We start from the raw sequence: 16048 nt of genomic DNA on the forward strand, positions 1-16048 counted from the left end.
ATGAACAGCCAACATCCCCGTGTCTCTCTGCCGTCTCCCTCCAGCACCTGTTCCAACACTGCCTCTTTTCCCATGGTTCTGCTCGGTTGCGGTTGGGTAGGATGTATAATCCATTTCAGCAGTTGATTGGTGGCTCGGCCTCAGAGGGGTTTAGGGAGAAATGAGAGGACGAGCGCGAGACAGGCTTCGGTCTAGCCAAATCAGCTCCCTGCTGGGAAGAGCTCCATCTCTGACTGAGACTGACCGCTGCTAAACATGACAGCATGGCCGCGGAGGAGTCGAAATAAGAGGCAACGAGGAGCTGCGCGTGATGAGACCAGGTCCAATGATATCCTGACACCTAATATAGATGGTGTCGGAAACAAAATGCTCGTTCAACAATATAACGTTCAAAAGTTTGGAGTTTGGAATTTACTGTATAACGTGGAATGTCACGCTATTTGACAAATTTTGGATTAATAAATCAAAAGTAGGTCAGTACACTTAAACCAAAATGCGATATGGACTAGTGTCTGTGTTTGAATATGAATCCTGCATGTTCTGGTGTCTCTGTGTGAACGAATGGCGCAGATGTGCAGTTTCGTTTACTACACACAAACTGAAGCACATGTGACCCTTGCTGTGTTTTCAGCCTCTGCCGCCTCAATATATCTGCAGAACTGGTCTGAGAGTCACTTCATGAGCATTTTACCGTTTCTTTTGAGAAAAACTATTGTCATATTATATACAAACAGAAACATAAAGGTCTTCACAGCAACCTGTCAAAATAAAAGTTTGGTTTAACTTGAGGAAATTGTGACAGAAATATATGACTTAATAATTTTATTATTAGCAGGAGTTCTATTGTTAAATTATAAAAAATAATAATAATAATAATATATTATTTTTTAATACAATCTATTAATTAGAGATTGGTTTTGATTTTTAAGTTTAATAAAACCGTTAAAATTAAATCCAGAAAATTTATGGAAAACACAGAATTTAATAAAAATAAAACTGAATTTGAGGAAAAAAAAAAAGTAAAACTAAATTAGACATACTTTTTGATTAATAAAATATAATTGAATTATTAAAACAGAGTCTAGAAAAATGAAAAATGAAAAAAAAAAAAAAAAAAAAAAAAGAAAAAAACAGAATCCAGAAAAACTGAAATGGGAAGAAATCGAAATAAAAAAAAAAAAAAATTATATATATATATATATATATACACACACATATATACAGATTGCATAGGGCTTTAAAAAATGTACTTTTTTTAAACTTTTAATACACTGCTGTTAAATTGTATAAGTTTCATGCTTTTAATTAATTAGACATGCTTTTTGATTAATAAAATATAATTTAATTATTAAAACAAAGTCTAGAGAAATTAAAATGGGAAAAAAAAAACGGAATCCAGAAAACTTAAACTGAAAAAAAAATGGAATTTTGAAAAAAAATAAATAAATAATAATAATAATAAAAATAAATAAATAAAAAGAAACTTGGGAAAAATAAAACGGATTGCATTGGGCCTTAAATATGTAATTTTTGTCAAACTTTTAATAAATTGCTGTTAAATTGTGTAAGTTTCATGATTTCAATTAATTAGACATGCTTTCTGATTAATAAAATGTCAGCTAATTATTAAAAATAAATCAAAACGGAATCCAGAAAAATTAAAATGGCAAAAAAAGAATATTGGAGGGTAAAAAAAATAAAATAAAATAGAAATTCAAAAACAGAATTAGGGAAAAACTGAAATGGATTTAATAGGGTCCTAAGTGTCACATGATCCTTCAGAAATCATTCTAATATAATGACTTATACTCAAGAAACATTTTATTAGTAATTATCAATGTTGAACAGTTATGCTGCTTAATATTTTTGTGGAAACAATTATATAGTTTGAGAATTTTTTACTGAATAGAAAAGTAAAAGTAAAATAGAAAAGTAAAGTAAAAAAAAACAGCATTTATTTGAATAAGTCACTTGACTATAATTTTAATGCATCCTTGCTGAATAAAAGTATTAATTTATTCAAAAAAAACAAAAAAAAACAAAAAACCTTACTGACTACAAACTGCCATTAGTGTCTGTCTAAAGACAGTAATTTAACAGAATGTTGTACTTGATTGCATCATAATGAATTGTACCCAATTAGGTCCGAAATTACGCGTTTGCTATTTTGTCCAAGCAATTCAATGAATACTTTGAAAGGAAATCAACATAAAAGCAGTTAGCTTTGGCAAAAACAGACCTATCCAACATTATCAGAATACCAACATTGAAGCAGGACACAAAACTAGGTCATTTTGCTGCGAATTTCAGGCCTTTGGCTGCCAAATATAATAGCACTCATGCAGACTTTACTGAACTGAGCCAAATCCTTCACTAACATCAGCCAAGATGCATTCATGCCTCAAAGAGAGTTTGATAATAACAAGATAAGTCAAGTCAAGATCAAATATGATCCCAACTACAGTGAAAATTAAACTGACAACAACTGTGGGAAGAAACAGCCATCATGCAAACAAGCATCTGGTGACGGATAAAAAAAAAAAAGCTAGATTTTCTGAAGAAATAGGGTGTTTTGGGCGGTTGCTAAGGACTGACCACATGGCTACGGTATTGTGGGTGGTTGCTTTCTGGCCTGTGTTAACAACGTCCACCAGTGAAAAGCATACTAACAAGGATGCTTTAAAAGAGCGCAAGGTGACTTTGGGATTGTGCTGACAAGAAAACAAACACTTCCAGATCGAATGCATTGGGAATCGCGGCAGGGTTAAGCGTATATAATGGTCTTCTCAGAGACTCCGGTTCAGCAGCGGCTACATCCTCTCATGAGTCTTCTTTTGATTCTTGCTGTCGAACCAGAACAGCAGCTGTGCAGAGGCTGAACTGAACACCAGTTCACTCCTCTTGCATCAAAACCCATTTCCGTGTTGATTCCCACAACTCATCATTTATTTGGACCCTCAATCGCAGGGCTGTGGGTGGATTTGTCTGTGGAGGTCACCTATCCATCAGTGTAGAGAGACATCAACTTGGCATTTTAAAAAATAAAGAATCCCAGAATGTTCCAGGGTGTGTGTGTTTGAAGAAAACTTGGCCAGCGATCAAATCTCAGGGTCAGCTGCGTGTGTGAGCGCCCTATCAATGACACAAGCCATTGCAGATCTGATGTGTGACAGGACGTGAATGCATAGATGTGCTCGATCACTCTATAGAGAATTTGCTGTCAGAAACAAACCATTATATATGTAATCAAAGTGTTTTATCTTTCAAAAAATGTAGTATGAGACAATATGAATATCAACTCGAAACTGAGTGATAGGGGATTGGTCTATGACAAGACCATTTAAAGGGACAGTTCACCCAAGAATGAAAATTCTGTCATTAATTACTCACCCTCTTGTCTTTCCACACTTGTAAGACCCTCTTTGAAACACAAATTAAGATATTTTGATGAATTTCAAAAGCTTTCTGAGCCTGCGTAGACGCCAACGCAACTGACACATTCAAGGCCAAGAAAGGTAGTAAGGATGTCGAATGTTAAAATAGTCCATGTGACTTCAGTGGTTCAACCATAATGTTATGAAACTATGAGAATACTTTTTGTGTGCAAAGAAAGGAAAAATAATGACTTAAAGGGGTCATCGGATGCCCATTTTCCACAAGTTGATATGATTCTTCAGGGTCTTAATTTAACAATTTCTTTTCTTCCGTGTCAATCTTTGATGTATGTTCACAAGAGTACCACAACGCATTTTCATTTTTGGGAACTAACCCTTTAAAAATAAGGTATGAAGTTAAATGAAGGTAAATTTAAGACCAATTGATTACTAGAGCCATAATGCGGTCAAAACACGTGTCGAGGTGCGACTGGTATAATGCATTTCACACCAATCAGCGAGCGTTAATGGCGGAGGAGAAAACCTGCATAATTTTCAAAATATTACTGTTGTTGTGTCATGAAATGTAGTTTTAAGAGTATTTCAGGTGAGAATGTAGTTGTTTAAAACTCAAATCTGCGGTTTATTTATAAAGACAGCGCCTATTTGAAAATTTGTTTTGCAGATTTGGGAGATGTGAGCTCCAGACGAACACCGACTGCTCAGTGCTTATGTACCCCGCAGAGAGAGCCTCACAATGGCTAGTCCTTCTGACGTTTGCCGCTAGTTCTGATGTCTCTGTAGTGGTTAAACAAGAGGATATAATTCGTTTTGGGCAAATCTAACAGCTATTTTTTGATCTCATGAAACTATTTTTTTTTATTCCAGGTCATAGTTATGAGGACAAAGTTATGCTTCATAAATTATTTATTTATCAATCATAAGTCAACACTGACTTTGTAGCATGCATTTGACTGAATTGTTTGCTTTTGTCTTTATTTCTGATTACAGAAGTCTCTAATACTTTATACTTGTACTTTTACAATGGCTAATATTGTTCATTAAAACTGACATTTAACAAAAAAGGCAGAGTTGTGCTTGTCATGTTTATTTTATTAAACATAGAGTAAAGATGTATTAGACACAGTGCACATATTGCCTAAATCACATATTAATATGCTTTATTTATTTTTTTGAGTATGAAAAGAGGATTGTGGTTTATATTTTGAAGAAAACAAAATAAGGCAGTGGTGATTGACATTTCGTTTTACTGTAATGGGTGTATGCGTTGCATGAACCACATTTATGTCGCTATTAATATTTTAAATGAAAAAGAAACGAGGCAATGCTGTTTAATAGAATATTTCGTTTCACTGTAATGTTATGTACATTCCCTGAACTACATTTTTGCAGCTAATATGTTTAAATGAAAAGGAAAAGAGGCAGTGGTATCATATTGATATCCATTTGCTTAGTAATTACAGGACAGTGAAGATAATCGGAGTCCCGAAAACTACGAGGATGCAAGTCCGAACTTTGCTGCTGTTCCATTTGAGAAATGGCTACAGTCTAAAATGTCCACCAATCACAACGCAGTGGGACAGCTAACCAATCATAACACAGTTTATTTTTAAGAAGGCGGGCCTGCATTAAACCTGGAACTAATTGAGCCATTTGTGCCAGGCTGGGAGAAAACCAATCATAATGTAAATGATGTTTAAAAACAATGCGTTTTTGAACCAATTGAGCCATTTGAGCCAGGCTGGGGAGAAAGGTATTGTAATGTAAATGATGTAAAAATTTTTGAGACTTTGCTAATCCAAATTTAAGACAAATTTCTTAAGGAGTTAATTTGTGGAACTGCAAATTGAGACTTTTTAAGACCTTTTTAAGATCTGCAGAAACCCTGAAATTAGTGCATTTTATTATGTTTAAATAGCAATAATTTAGTAGTAATAATTAAAGTAGAAATTTATTTATAATAGAATATTATTACTATTATAACACAAGCTATAATTAAAAAAAATACAATATAATTAGTTATTATGTAATTATATATTATATAAATAAAATTAATAAGCTCACTGGTGTTTTCTAAGGCACGAGTTAATGTTATTACAGCTCATATTTAGTGTTGTGGACATGAACAAATTTCTAACCACTTAAATACAAGAAGAAGTTAATACTGAGTAATTGATTTCTTACATTTTAGACACAATAATTCCTGTTCTCCCAAAGGAAACACTTTTAGGAGTATACTGGCACACAGATGACTCTCAAAGCTAACAGGACTAAAAGCCACAAAAATAAAATATTGATTTCATGGGGCATGTAAAAAGTAAATGTCATGTCAGTTTTGATTTGATTTTGATTTTATATCTCAGGAAGACACTTACATCAGGTATGAATCCAATCTCGTTCAGGTGGTTGCTCAGCTCAGGGTCGTGGAACGCAATCATCTGCGAGAAGACGGTCAGATATTCTGGAGAAGTGAAGAATAAGAGCATTCAGGTGTTTGTACTCAGGCCAAAAACACTTTTAACACGTTACACCCGTGGCAGGACAAACACTTTGCTCCAAACTCAATAGGAGAGCAAAACAAAGCATTTCTACTCTTCAAGTGCTGACAGCTGAGCTAGCAAACGCAACAACAAACATGCCCAAATGTCAAGCTACAGAAATCCTTTTAGTGTTTATGGCTTTAATCACTGCAGTGTAACAGCCATAAACACTTAAGGGATTTTTATGAAACAGCTGCAATGCAAGGAAGCATGTGCAAACTGCCACACAAATCGGGCATGCTGTAAATTGATAAAATGTGGGCATTTTTTTTTTTTTAGCCTGGACTGAAAATTGCACGCTCCCAAACCATTACTGCAGTTCTGTACGAAGATCAACTCACCTTGTATGACATGCGAGTTGTCCTTCAGAAAGAAATTGTACAGATATTTGGGAATGAAGGCCGACATGCATGCATATGCAAGAGCTGAGAGGGAAAAAAATAACAAGACTGAGTTAGTTCAGCTAGAGGCACTAATATCAAGAAGAACGTCAAAAAATAAATAACTTAATACATCAAAAATATCCAGAAATCTTACCTTCGTTGTTGAAATTTAGATAGAGGAAAGGTGCACAAAGCGAATCCAAGCCTAAAGCAAAAACATCAAATGAACACATATACAGGACAATCTCGCTTATTTTTAGGAGGACTGAGATTTTTTGCACTGTGACATTATTTTTAAATTAGTAAGACAGAAAGAAACATGAAGTAAAAGAGGGAAAGAAAGAAACTATTTTAATTATAAACTACCAGTCAAAAGTTTTTGAACAGTAAGATTTTTAATGTTTTTTTTTTTTTAAAGAAGTCTCTTTTGCTCACCAAGCCTGCATTTATTTGATCCAAAATACAGCAAAAGCAGTAAAACTGTGAAATATTTTTATTATTTAAAATAACTGCTTTCTATTTGAATATATTTTAAAATGTAATTTATTCCTGTGACGCAAAGCTGAATTTTCAGCATCACCTTACAGTCTTCAGTGTCACATGATCCTTCAGAAATTATTCTAATATGTGATTTGCTGTTCAAGAAACATTTATTACTATTATTATTATTATTATCATCAATATTTAAATATTTAGTACTTTTTTTCAGGGTTTTTTGTTGAATCAAAAGATTCAAAGATGATTCAAATGAAATAATTTTGGAAATAAAAATAAAAAAATAAAAAATAAAAAGCTTTTCTAACATTATACATTATACTATTCAAAAGCTTGAAGTCTGTTTAATTCTTTATTTATTTTTTTGGGCAAAGAAATTATAGAAATTAATACTTTTATTTAGCAAGGATGATTTAAATTGATCAAAATTGATGATAAAGACATTTATAACATCACAAAAGATTTATATTTCAGATAAATGTTGTTCTTCTGAACTTTCTATTCATCAAAGAAGCCTGAAAATATTCTACTCAGCTTTTTTTAAATTAATAAAAATAATAAAAAATAATATAAAAAAAAAAATCAGAATGATTTAATTACAGAATGTTTTCTGAAGGATCATGTGACTAAATGCTAAAATGTTAAAAAAAAAAAATCAGCCTTGAAATCACAGGAATAAATAGCATTTTAAAATATATTTAAATGTAAAATTTTAAAACAGTTATTTTTTTTTATTTTTTTTAATTTAAAACAGTTATTTTAAAAAAAAGGAAAAAATATTTCACATATTTATTTTTACTATTTCGCTGTACTTTGGATCAAATAAATGCAGAAGAGACTTCTTTAAAAAAACATTAAAAATCTTACTTTATGCAAAATACAGTTATTTAAACTGTAATTTGTACACTATGGTAATGAATTAAATGGCTTTAATTAATTAATTTATTTATTGTTGTTGTTAAATCAAGTGATGAGAATATAATGAGCAATTACAAGCCATTAGAATTATAATTTTGGTGGAAAATGTGTTTAAATGTAATACTAATAAATGGCATAATAAAAACACCTTGATGTTCCTTAAAATAAGCTTAGTTTTCTTAAATTTCTTAATTTTCAAGTGTCAAATATAAGTGCTCTTAACAGGTTTCATGAGACTCACCCACACAGACAATAATAAATCACATCAGCACACGCACTTAATTTCATCAGTTATCTTTTTCAAAGAGCACATCCTAAAGAAACACTGAGTCTTTTGTGCCATCTAGTGGTAGAAAGAGCAAACCGTGCATACGACCCCACCCAAGCATTGCTCCATCACCTTGCCAGTAAACCAGATCCGGATGGGAAACCACCCATGCTTTGAGCACCCGTCGAAACTTGATGTGACCCTGAGGTGACGACAGCAGCTCGTCATACTGGTGGCACCGAGGGATGTCCACTTCGATCTGCGTGACAAAAAATAACAAAGGCTGAATGAAGCATCTAATGCATAAAATCTGCAGCCTTAAATGAACTCAGATGAGTGGTGAAGAGGTCTCCGTCAGCGATGTTCCCTCCAGGATGGTTTGAAATATTCAGCAGTGGATAGTCAAATCTTAACAAGGCTTAAAGGTGAAGACAGGCACTTCACAAACAAAGTGAATTATTCAACAAGCTGATGAATTATTCAGCTTTTCAATAACCTCAATCAGTGCAAAGACTATTAAACACATGAAAAAGATTCTCACCTGTCTATCAGTGGGGATGGGCGTGTCCTTATCGATGCCGTCATATTTTGATTGGATATCTCCCTGTGGGAGTATATCTGAATTAAAATGTTGCACTAAAAGGCATGTTTAATATTATAATGGAATAACGGTATTGCTTTAAAAGTGAAATGTGCATTGAACTTTTGTCAGATTTGATTGATTGCACACGACGTGCAAATACAGCAGTTCAATACTCCATTAATGACCTGCGTGCTTTTTAGTTGGCTTTAAAGAAAATCGCTCCGCGGTTTCCTATAAAAAAAAAGTCATAAAATGTCTATTGCTGAACAACTACAATATTTTCCAAGGCGTAAATCCAGTATTTGTGTGCACCTCAACTCCTAATAAAGCTGCCCAGGCCAGACCCCTCAAAAGAGGAGGAATATCAACCCTCGCCTCCTTCCAGATCTGGTTCTTCTTGTAGGGGTACGCCTAAAAATGAATGTAGAACACATTTATGGAATTATTTACAGTGATGTTCATACTCATTTTATGAGCTGAGGAAGTCTATTAAACTGATATACTATGAATCAACCATCAAACATCAACCAAAAAGGACTGATAAATCAATATCAATGACAGTTTTTAAAAATATCAATCATCTAAATTCTAGAACTGGACCTTGACAACAACTTTTGGCTTTTTAGATAAAAACCAGCACTTCGTTTTGACTCTTTATGAGTTATTTTTTTCTGTGGGTGGACATCCATCAGGTGATTTCATCAGCTATTCTTATGGTCATTTTCAGAAACCGTGTGTGTGAGTGTGTGTAAAGGACCTTGAGCAGTCTGTCGAAGAGGACAATGCGGGTGAGCTGGTACTCGGTGTCTCTCTCCCGGATAATGAGGGGCAGTGTGATGGTGGCAGACAGTTCATTACTGCTGTTAGACTGAGGCAGGCTGGATTGCCTGCGGGACACACGGGACAGTTCTATAGCATCAGACAGACACTGACTGCTGCCAGACACACCAGAATACTGAACACAAAATGAGAGCTAATGAATAAGAGATGATTCCTTACTCATCTTCTAATAACGGATAGTACGTCTCTCCTGCAACATCCTTCAGCCTCTAGAATGAGAGATTAGCAGTGTTTTAGTATTTCAACTCATGTTTTTTAGCATTTGTGGAAAAAAACAAAAAAAACTGGCTAATATCGTCCAAATTTAGCTCCAACACTTTTCACGACTTTTTTAAAAAGCATGTTTCAGATGTTTCATTTTTGTTCTTTTTTAAAATTAATTAATTAAGTGGATGATGCAAATTTACATTTTTATGCAAAATCTAATATAAAACCAAATCTAAATGTTATATCTAAATGTTGACAATAATTGTAAATGTACAGCATAACTTTTTTTAATATTGTCTACAATATTCAATATCAACCCAAATCCTTATTATACATCAAAATATTTAAGGTAATTATAAATGTACAATAAAAAAAATTAAATATTGTACAATATTAAGATAATCATAAATGTACTGTAAAATAATTAAAATATTGTCAACAATATTTAATATAAACCCAAATACTTATTATAGATTTAAACATTTAAGTTAAATCAATAAAAAATTTATATACTGATAATATTCAATTATCAATATTATCACAAAAAAATAATATTCAATATAAACCCAAATCTTAATTATACATCTATATATTTGAGATAATCATGAACGTACAATAACGTACAACAATGAAATATTGTCTACAATATTAAGATAACCATAAATGTACAATAAAAAATAAATACTGATAATATTCAATGATTAATATTAATTATCAAAAAAAATAATATTCTATATAAACCCAACTTTTAAATATACATAAAGTGTTGAAGATAATCGTAAATGTACAATATAAAAAATAAAATACTGTCTACATATATAAAAAAGGTAAATATTGTCTATAACATTTAATATTAACCCAAATCTTAATTATACATCTAAATATTTAAGTTAATCGTAAATGTACAATTAAAAATTTAAATATTGTGTACAATATTAAATATAAACCCAAATTATAATTATACATCTAAATGTTGAAGATAATCATAAATGTACAACATAAAAAAAATAAAATATTGTCAACAATATTCAATATAAACCAAAGTCCTTATTATATATCTAAATATTTAAGTTAATAGTAAATGTACAATAAAAAAAATTACATATTGTGTACAATTTTAAATATAAACCCAAATTATAATTATACATCTAAATGTTAAAGATAATCGTAAATGTACAACATAAAAAATTTAATATTGCCTACAATATTCAATATAAACCCAAATCTCAATTTTACATCTAATTATTTAAGATAATAGTAAACGTACAATAAAAATGTAAATATTGTCCACAATATTCACACTATAAACTCTTATATTGTTATAATTATACATCTAAATGTTGAAGATAATCGTAAATGTACAACAGTAAAATTTAAAATTGTCTACAGTTGTCAATATTAACGTACATCTTAATAATATTGTAAAATACAATACAATATTGTGTATAATATTCAATATAAACCCAAATCTTAATTTTACATCTAAATTTTTGAGACAATAGTAAATTTACAATAAAAAAAATTGAAATACTGTCTATAACATTCACAATATAAACCCAAATTATACATCTAAATATTGAAGATAATTGTAAATGTACAATGAAAAAGTTAAAATATTATCTACAATATTCACAATATAATCAACCTTTTCCTAAAATTCTAAAATATCCTATACAACTAAATATATTGCATATAAAAATGTATTTCTTTTTAAAATTATGTTTACAATTTTACATTTGAGGACCTATATGAAACAAACACCCTTACATTTTTTAGCTGATTAAGAGAAAGAGTCACAGTTGTGTCATCCAGGAGGAAACTTCTGTCTCGGCCTTGACCAAAAGACTCGCCATCCTCCAAAATAAACCTGGAGAGCAAACACATTTGACAATGCTAATAATCTACAATTCAACAGCTATTAAAAACGTACAGTATGACTTATTCTGCACATTGTGAAGCTGATTCTAAAGCTGGCGATATGTGTGGATGAGAGACGTGTGAGTACTTGGGAAGGGTGCAGATGGGAGGTTTTGACTGGATGATCTCTTGATTGGTCAGCTCTTTCTCCAGGTCTCCTCCTGCCAGACACCACAGGTGATACACCTCATCTATGGCTCTCTCTGACAGGTAGTTCTCTCCATCATCTGCACACAACAGCGGCGTAGTCACTAACAGTATTTTTAGAAGTTACTTTTTTATAGTCATTAAAATGATTTTCAAGACTTTTTCATAGTGTGAGATCTGGGCACCCCAACCTTTACAGAGTTCACTGATGTCCTCAGGAAGCTGTAAATGAGCACAGCGCGGGGAGGCGGCGAACAGACGCACAGGGCTCTGGTAGGGAGTGTACCTACAGGAAACGCTCTCAAACACAGGGTCTCCCAAAAGCTCGGCCGGGGTGGCTCTGAAAGACAAGAACAATTAGACACCTGTTATTAATTCAGCATAAGTTCGGTCCTCTTTGTTTACTCACATACTGTATGCATTAATAATGTGCTTTTCAATGCGAAAGCAAGCTTAACTGAAATAAAAATAAATAAAAAAATAATCAAATAAAATAATAAAGTTGCTTAACTAGGCTGAAACAAATAACTAGGGCTTTCATCCTTAAAAAAACTTTTACAAAACTCCCTGTGTGAAAATTTTCATTTATTCAATGCTTTAGAGATAAATTAATTTTTACAGTTAACTAAAACTAAAAGTAAAACATAAAAAGTTGTTACTTGAAATAAAATAAACATTAACTGAAATAAAATAAACGCTTACTTACTCTATGTAATAATTATTACTAGTATTAATATTAAGTTTCAATAATGTGACAATTCAATTAGACGAAAGCAAGATAACTTAAAAAATAAAATAAAATAAAATAAATGCTAACTAAAATAAAAAGTAATTTAATTAATTTCTCTTTTTAATTTAGTTTAACTTGATTAGTTTAACTGGTAACAATTTAATAAGGTTTTATTTGTTAACATTAATGAACTATATTAATTAACATGAACAATTACTAATTACTAATTACCACTTACTAATATTTTATTAAAAATTAAAGTTGCATCTGTAAATATTAGTGAATGTACTGTATACATTAACATATTATAAATGTACTATGAAACATTTTTATTAATTGAAATTCTGTTGCAGTATTCATTTCAACTGAAAATTTTAATTAAAAAATAAAAATATTAGACTAAAAACCTAAACAAACTTTTGTTATTAGTGTTCACTTTTTTTTCAAAATTCATTAAAACATTTTTGTTAATTGACGCTGAACTATTTATTTCGACTATAAAAATATTAGTTAAAACAAAAAAAATCTACATAAATCCTAAATAGTAATAATTAGAAAAACCTTAATAATACATTAAAAATCTGATGTATCTGTAAACATTAGTTAATGTACTGTAAATAAAATTTTCAAATTCATCTTAAAAAACATTTGTGTTAATTGAAATTAAATTGAACTATTAATTTAAACTATGACAATATTAGACTGAAAAATAAAGTTTAATAAAACATTATGTAAACATATTTCTAATGTTATTAGTGTTCAGTTTTCTATTTTAGTTTAAATGTAAAATAACTATATCTAAAAGATCTCAAATAAAAAAAAACTGAAACTAACACTAAAACTGAAAATAAACAAATATATTAAATAAACCCTAAATAGTAATAATTAGGGGAAATAAAAAACTAATAATACATTATTAAAAATGAAAATTGTATCTGTAAACATTAGTTAATATACTGTAATAAATGAATGTATAAAATGAACATTACTAAATGTTTTATTAATTAAATGTATTAAAAACATTGTTAATTGTTAGTTCATGTTAGTTAATACATTAACTAATGTTGACAAATAAGACCTTATTAACATTGAACTAAAATTAAAACTCAAATAAAACTAAATTAAAACTAAATAGTAATAATGAAAAAAATATTAAAAATCTGACTAAAATTGTACTAAAATATCTAAAAAAAAAAAAAAATAAAATATATTAAAAACAAAAACTGCTAAAATGAAATAAAACTGAGATGAAATTATAAAAATAAAAACTCAAAATATTAATAAAAACTATCTTTGCTACAAATGATTGTTTAAAAAAACAAATATTTAGAACATTTATTAAATATCATTTTAAGATTTAAAAATATCAGTTTTATAACTATATCACCCATTCCTACAAAGAATTTAAATAATACAATTATTGGTAAAATAAGTCCGTACTCAAGAGACTTCAATGGCATCATGACATAATGCCAAACTGTCCCTTTTGACTGCATGAAACGCTTTGAAAGTTTAGAGAGAGTTTCTTTTTATGACGAAATGATAAAAGGCTAAATAGTGTAGGTAACCTTTTTGAAGGGAGAAACGTCAGGCATTTCCTCAATAAAGCCTGCACATTTTCAGGCAGCTCCTGGGAAAAAGACGGAGACAAGAATATTAGCAAAAGCATCTAACCCAGCCAAACGCTGATAAATCAGCACTATCTGTCATTCATGCAATAAACCCCACTGAAAAGTGAAGTTTTATGAGGACATTTGGAAAACATTAGCCGTACGACCAGCGAGCGTTCAGCGTCAAGCTAAGAAGAGTTTATCTGAGAGGTTTCAAAGTAAACCTTTTAAAGTAAAATTCCTTTGAGATGAAACCGCTGAGATAAAGCACGTCCTACCATGACACTGATTGTGTATTTTTCGGTCCAGTAAAAGGTTTAGAAAAAAAGAAAACTTAATCAAATATCTTTGCAAGGAATGTAAAGTACAAAGATGAAAGACGCTCCATTAGGATGAGCAAACTTACCTTAATTGCATCTAAGCAGCCGTGTTCCTCAGCAAGAACAGTGATGATGTCGTCCATGCATCCTGGAGAGACAATACGGTAAAAAGGCATTACGACAGAAAACAGACATATAATGGGATGTGAATACAACAAGAGTGTCACATAAACACAAACTTACCTAAAGTGATGATGAACTTCATTCTCTCACTAATATCAATGTTCTGTAGAATCTGCCTTCCCTATTGGACAACACAAGTCACATGACATCAAACAGAACATGTTAAAATCACTGTGGTTGCAGTATGCACATTTTCTATGAAGCTGAAATAAAACTATAAAAATATTAGATTAAAAATAAAAATAAAATCTAATAAAAATACTAGATTAAAAACCTAAACATATTTCTAATGCTATTAGTGTTATTTCCAATTTCAATTTTTTTTTTCAATTCTTTTCAAATTTACATTTTTTCAAATTCATATTAAAATATTTTGTTAATTGAAATTAAGTTGAACAATTTTTTAACTATGAAAATATTAGATCAAAAATCACAAACAAATCTAATAAAAATATTAGATTAAAAGCCAAACCTATTTTTAATTAGTGTTATTTCAAATTTCACATTTTTTTTTCATTTTTTCAAATTCATTTCAATTTGTTTTTCAAATTCATATGAAAACATTTAATTGAAATTAATTTGAACTATTGATTTCAACTATAAAAATATTAGATTAAAAACCTAAACATATTTCTAATGTTATTAGTGCTATAATTTCAAATTTCACATTTTTTCAAATATTTTTTTTCCAAATTCATATAAAAAACATTTTGTTAATTGAAATTAAGTTGAACTATTGATTTCTAAAAAAAAATATTGGATTAAAACCCTAAACATATTTCTAATGTTATTAGTGTAATTTCAAATTTAACATTTTTTTTTCAATTTCCAAATTCATATAAAAACAGTTTTGTTAATTGAAATTAAGTTTCTAAAAACAATATTAGATTAAAAATAAAAATAAAATCTAATAAAAATATTAGATTAAAAACTTAAACATATTTCTAATTTTATTAGCGCTTTTTAATTATTATTATTTTCAAATTCATTTTAAAAAAATCAAATTTATATTAAAACATTTTTGTTAACTGAAATTAAGTTGAATTACTGATTTCAACTGTAAAAATATTAGATTAAATATAAAAATAAAATCTAAAAAAAATTAGATTAAAAACCTAAACATATTTCTAATGTTATTAGTGTTCACATTTTTTATTCATTTCCAATTATTTTTTAAATTTAAAATAATCTAAAATATCTAAAATAAAATAATAGAAACTGAAACTAATACTAAAACTGAAAATAAATCCTAAACAGTAATAATAATAATAAAAAAACACATAAAAATTGATTACAAATGTAATTAAAAGTTTAAAAATAAATCTAATTTAAAATGCTAATCAAAACTATTAAAATATGTACATAATACTAAATTAACACTGGCTTGAAAACTGAATTAAATTAATGGATTTGATGATTTCATGTTGTTTAGTGTATGTTTATAATTAGACCTTACATGTATTGTTTTTAAAAAATGATTTAGTATTCAGTGCATTTCAAGCTACAAAAGAA

At 29.8% G+C, this 16048-nt stretch overlaps 1 protein-coding gene across 1 annotated transcript in view; it reads right to left on the minus strand.

The window, feature by feature from the left end:
• tbck (TBC1 domain containing kinase) overlaps positions 1-16048 on the minus strand; it is a 60188-nt gene that overhangs the window by 35389 nt on the left and 8751 nt on the right. The window contains exons 7-20 of the mRNA XM_051114900.1: positions 14597-14657; positions 14440-14501; positions 13992-14053; positions 11885-12033; positions 11635-11773; positions 11397-11496; positions 9582-9631; positions 9340-9469; positions 8895-8993; positions 8541-8603; positions 8132-8258; positions 6473-6523; positions 6277-6360; positions 5771-5856 (exon numbers count right to left, since the gene is read on the minus strand). Of these exons, the coding sequence (XP_050970857.1) occupies positions 5771-5856; positions 6277-6360; positions 6473-6523; positions 8132-8258; positions 8541-8603; positions 8895-8993; positions 9340-9469; positions 9582-9631; positions 11397-11496; positions 11635-11773; positions 11885-12033; positions 13992-14053; positions 14440-14501; positions 14597-14657 (1263 nt within the window). The remainder of the gene's footprint in view (positions 1-5770; positions 5857-6276; positions 6361-6472; positions 6524-8131; positions 8259-8540; positions 8604-8894; positions 8994-9339; positions 9470-9581; positions 9632-11396; positions 11497-11634; positions 11774-11884; positions 12034-13991; positions 14054-14439; positions 14502-14596; positions 14658-16048) is intronic.

This window comes from Labeo rohita, chromosome 1 (assembly GCF_022985175.1).
Source record: "Labeo rohita strain BAU-BD-2019 chromosome 1, IGBB_LRoh.1.0, whole genome shotgun sequence".
NCBI classification, from domain to species: Eukaryota; Metazoa; Chordata; class Actinopteri; order Cypriniformes; family Cyprinidae; genus Labeo; species Labeo rohita.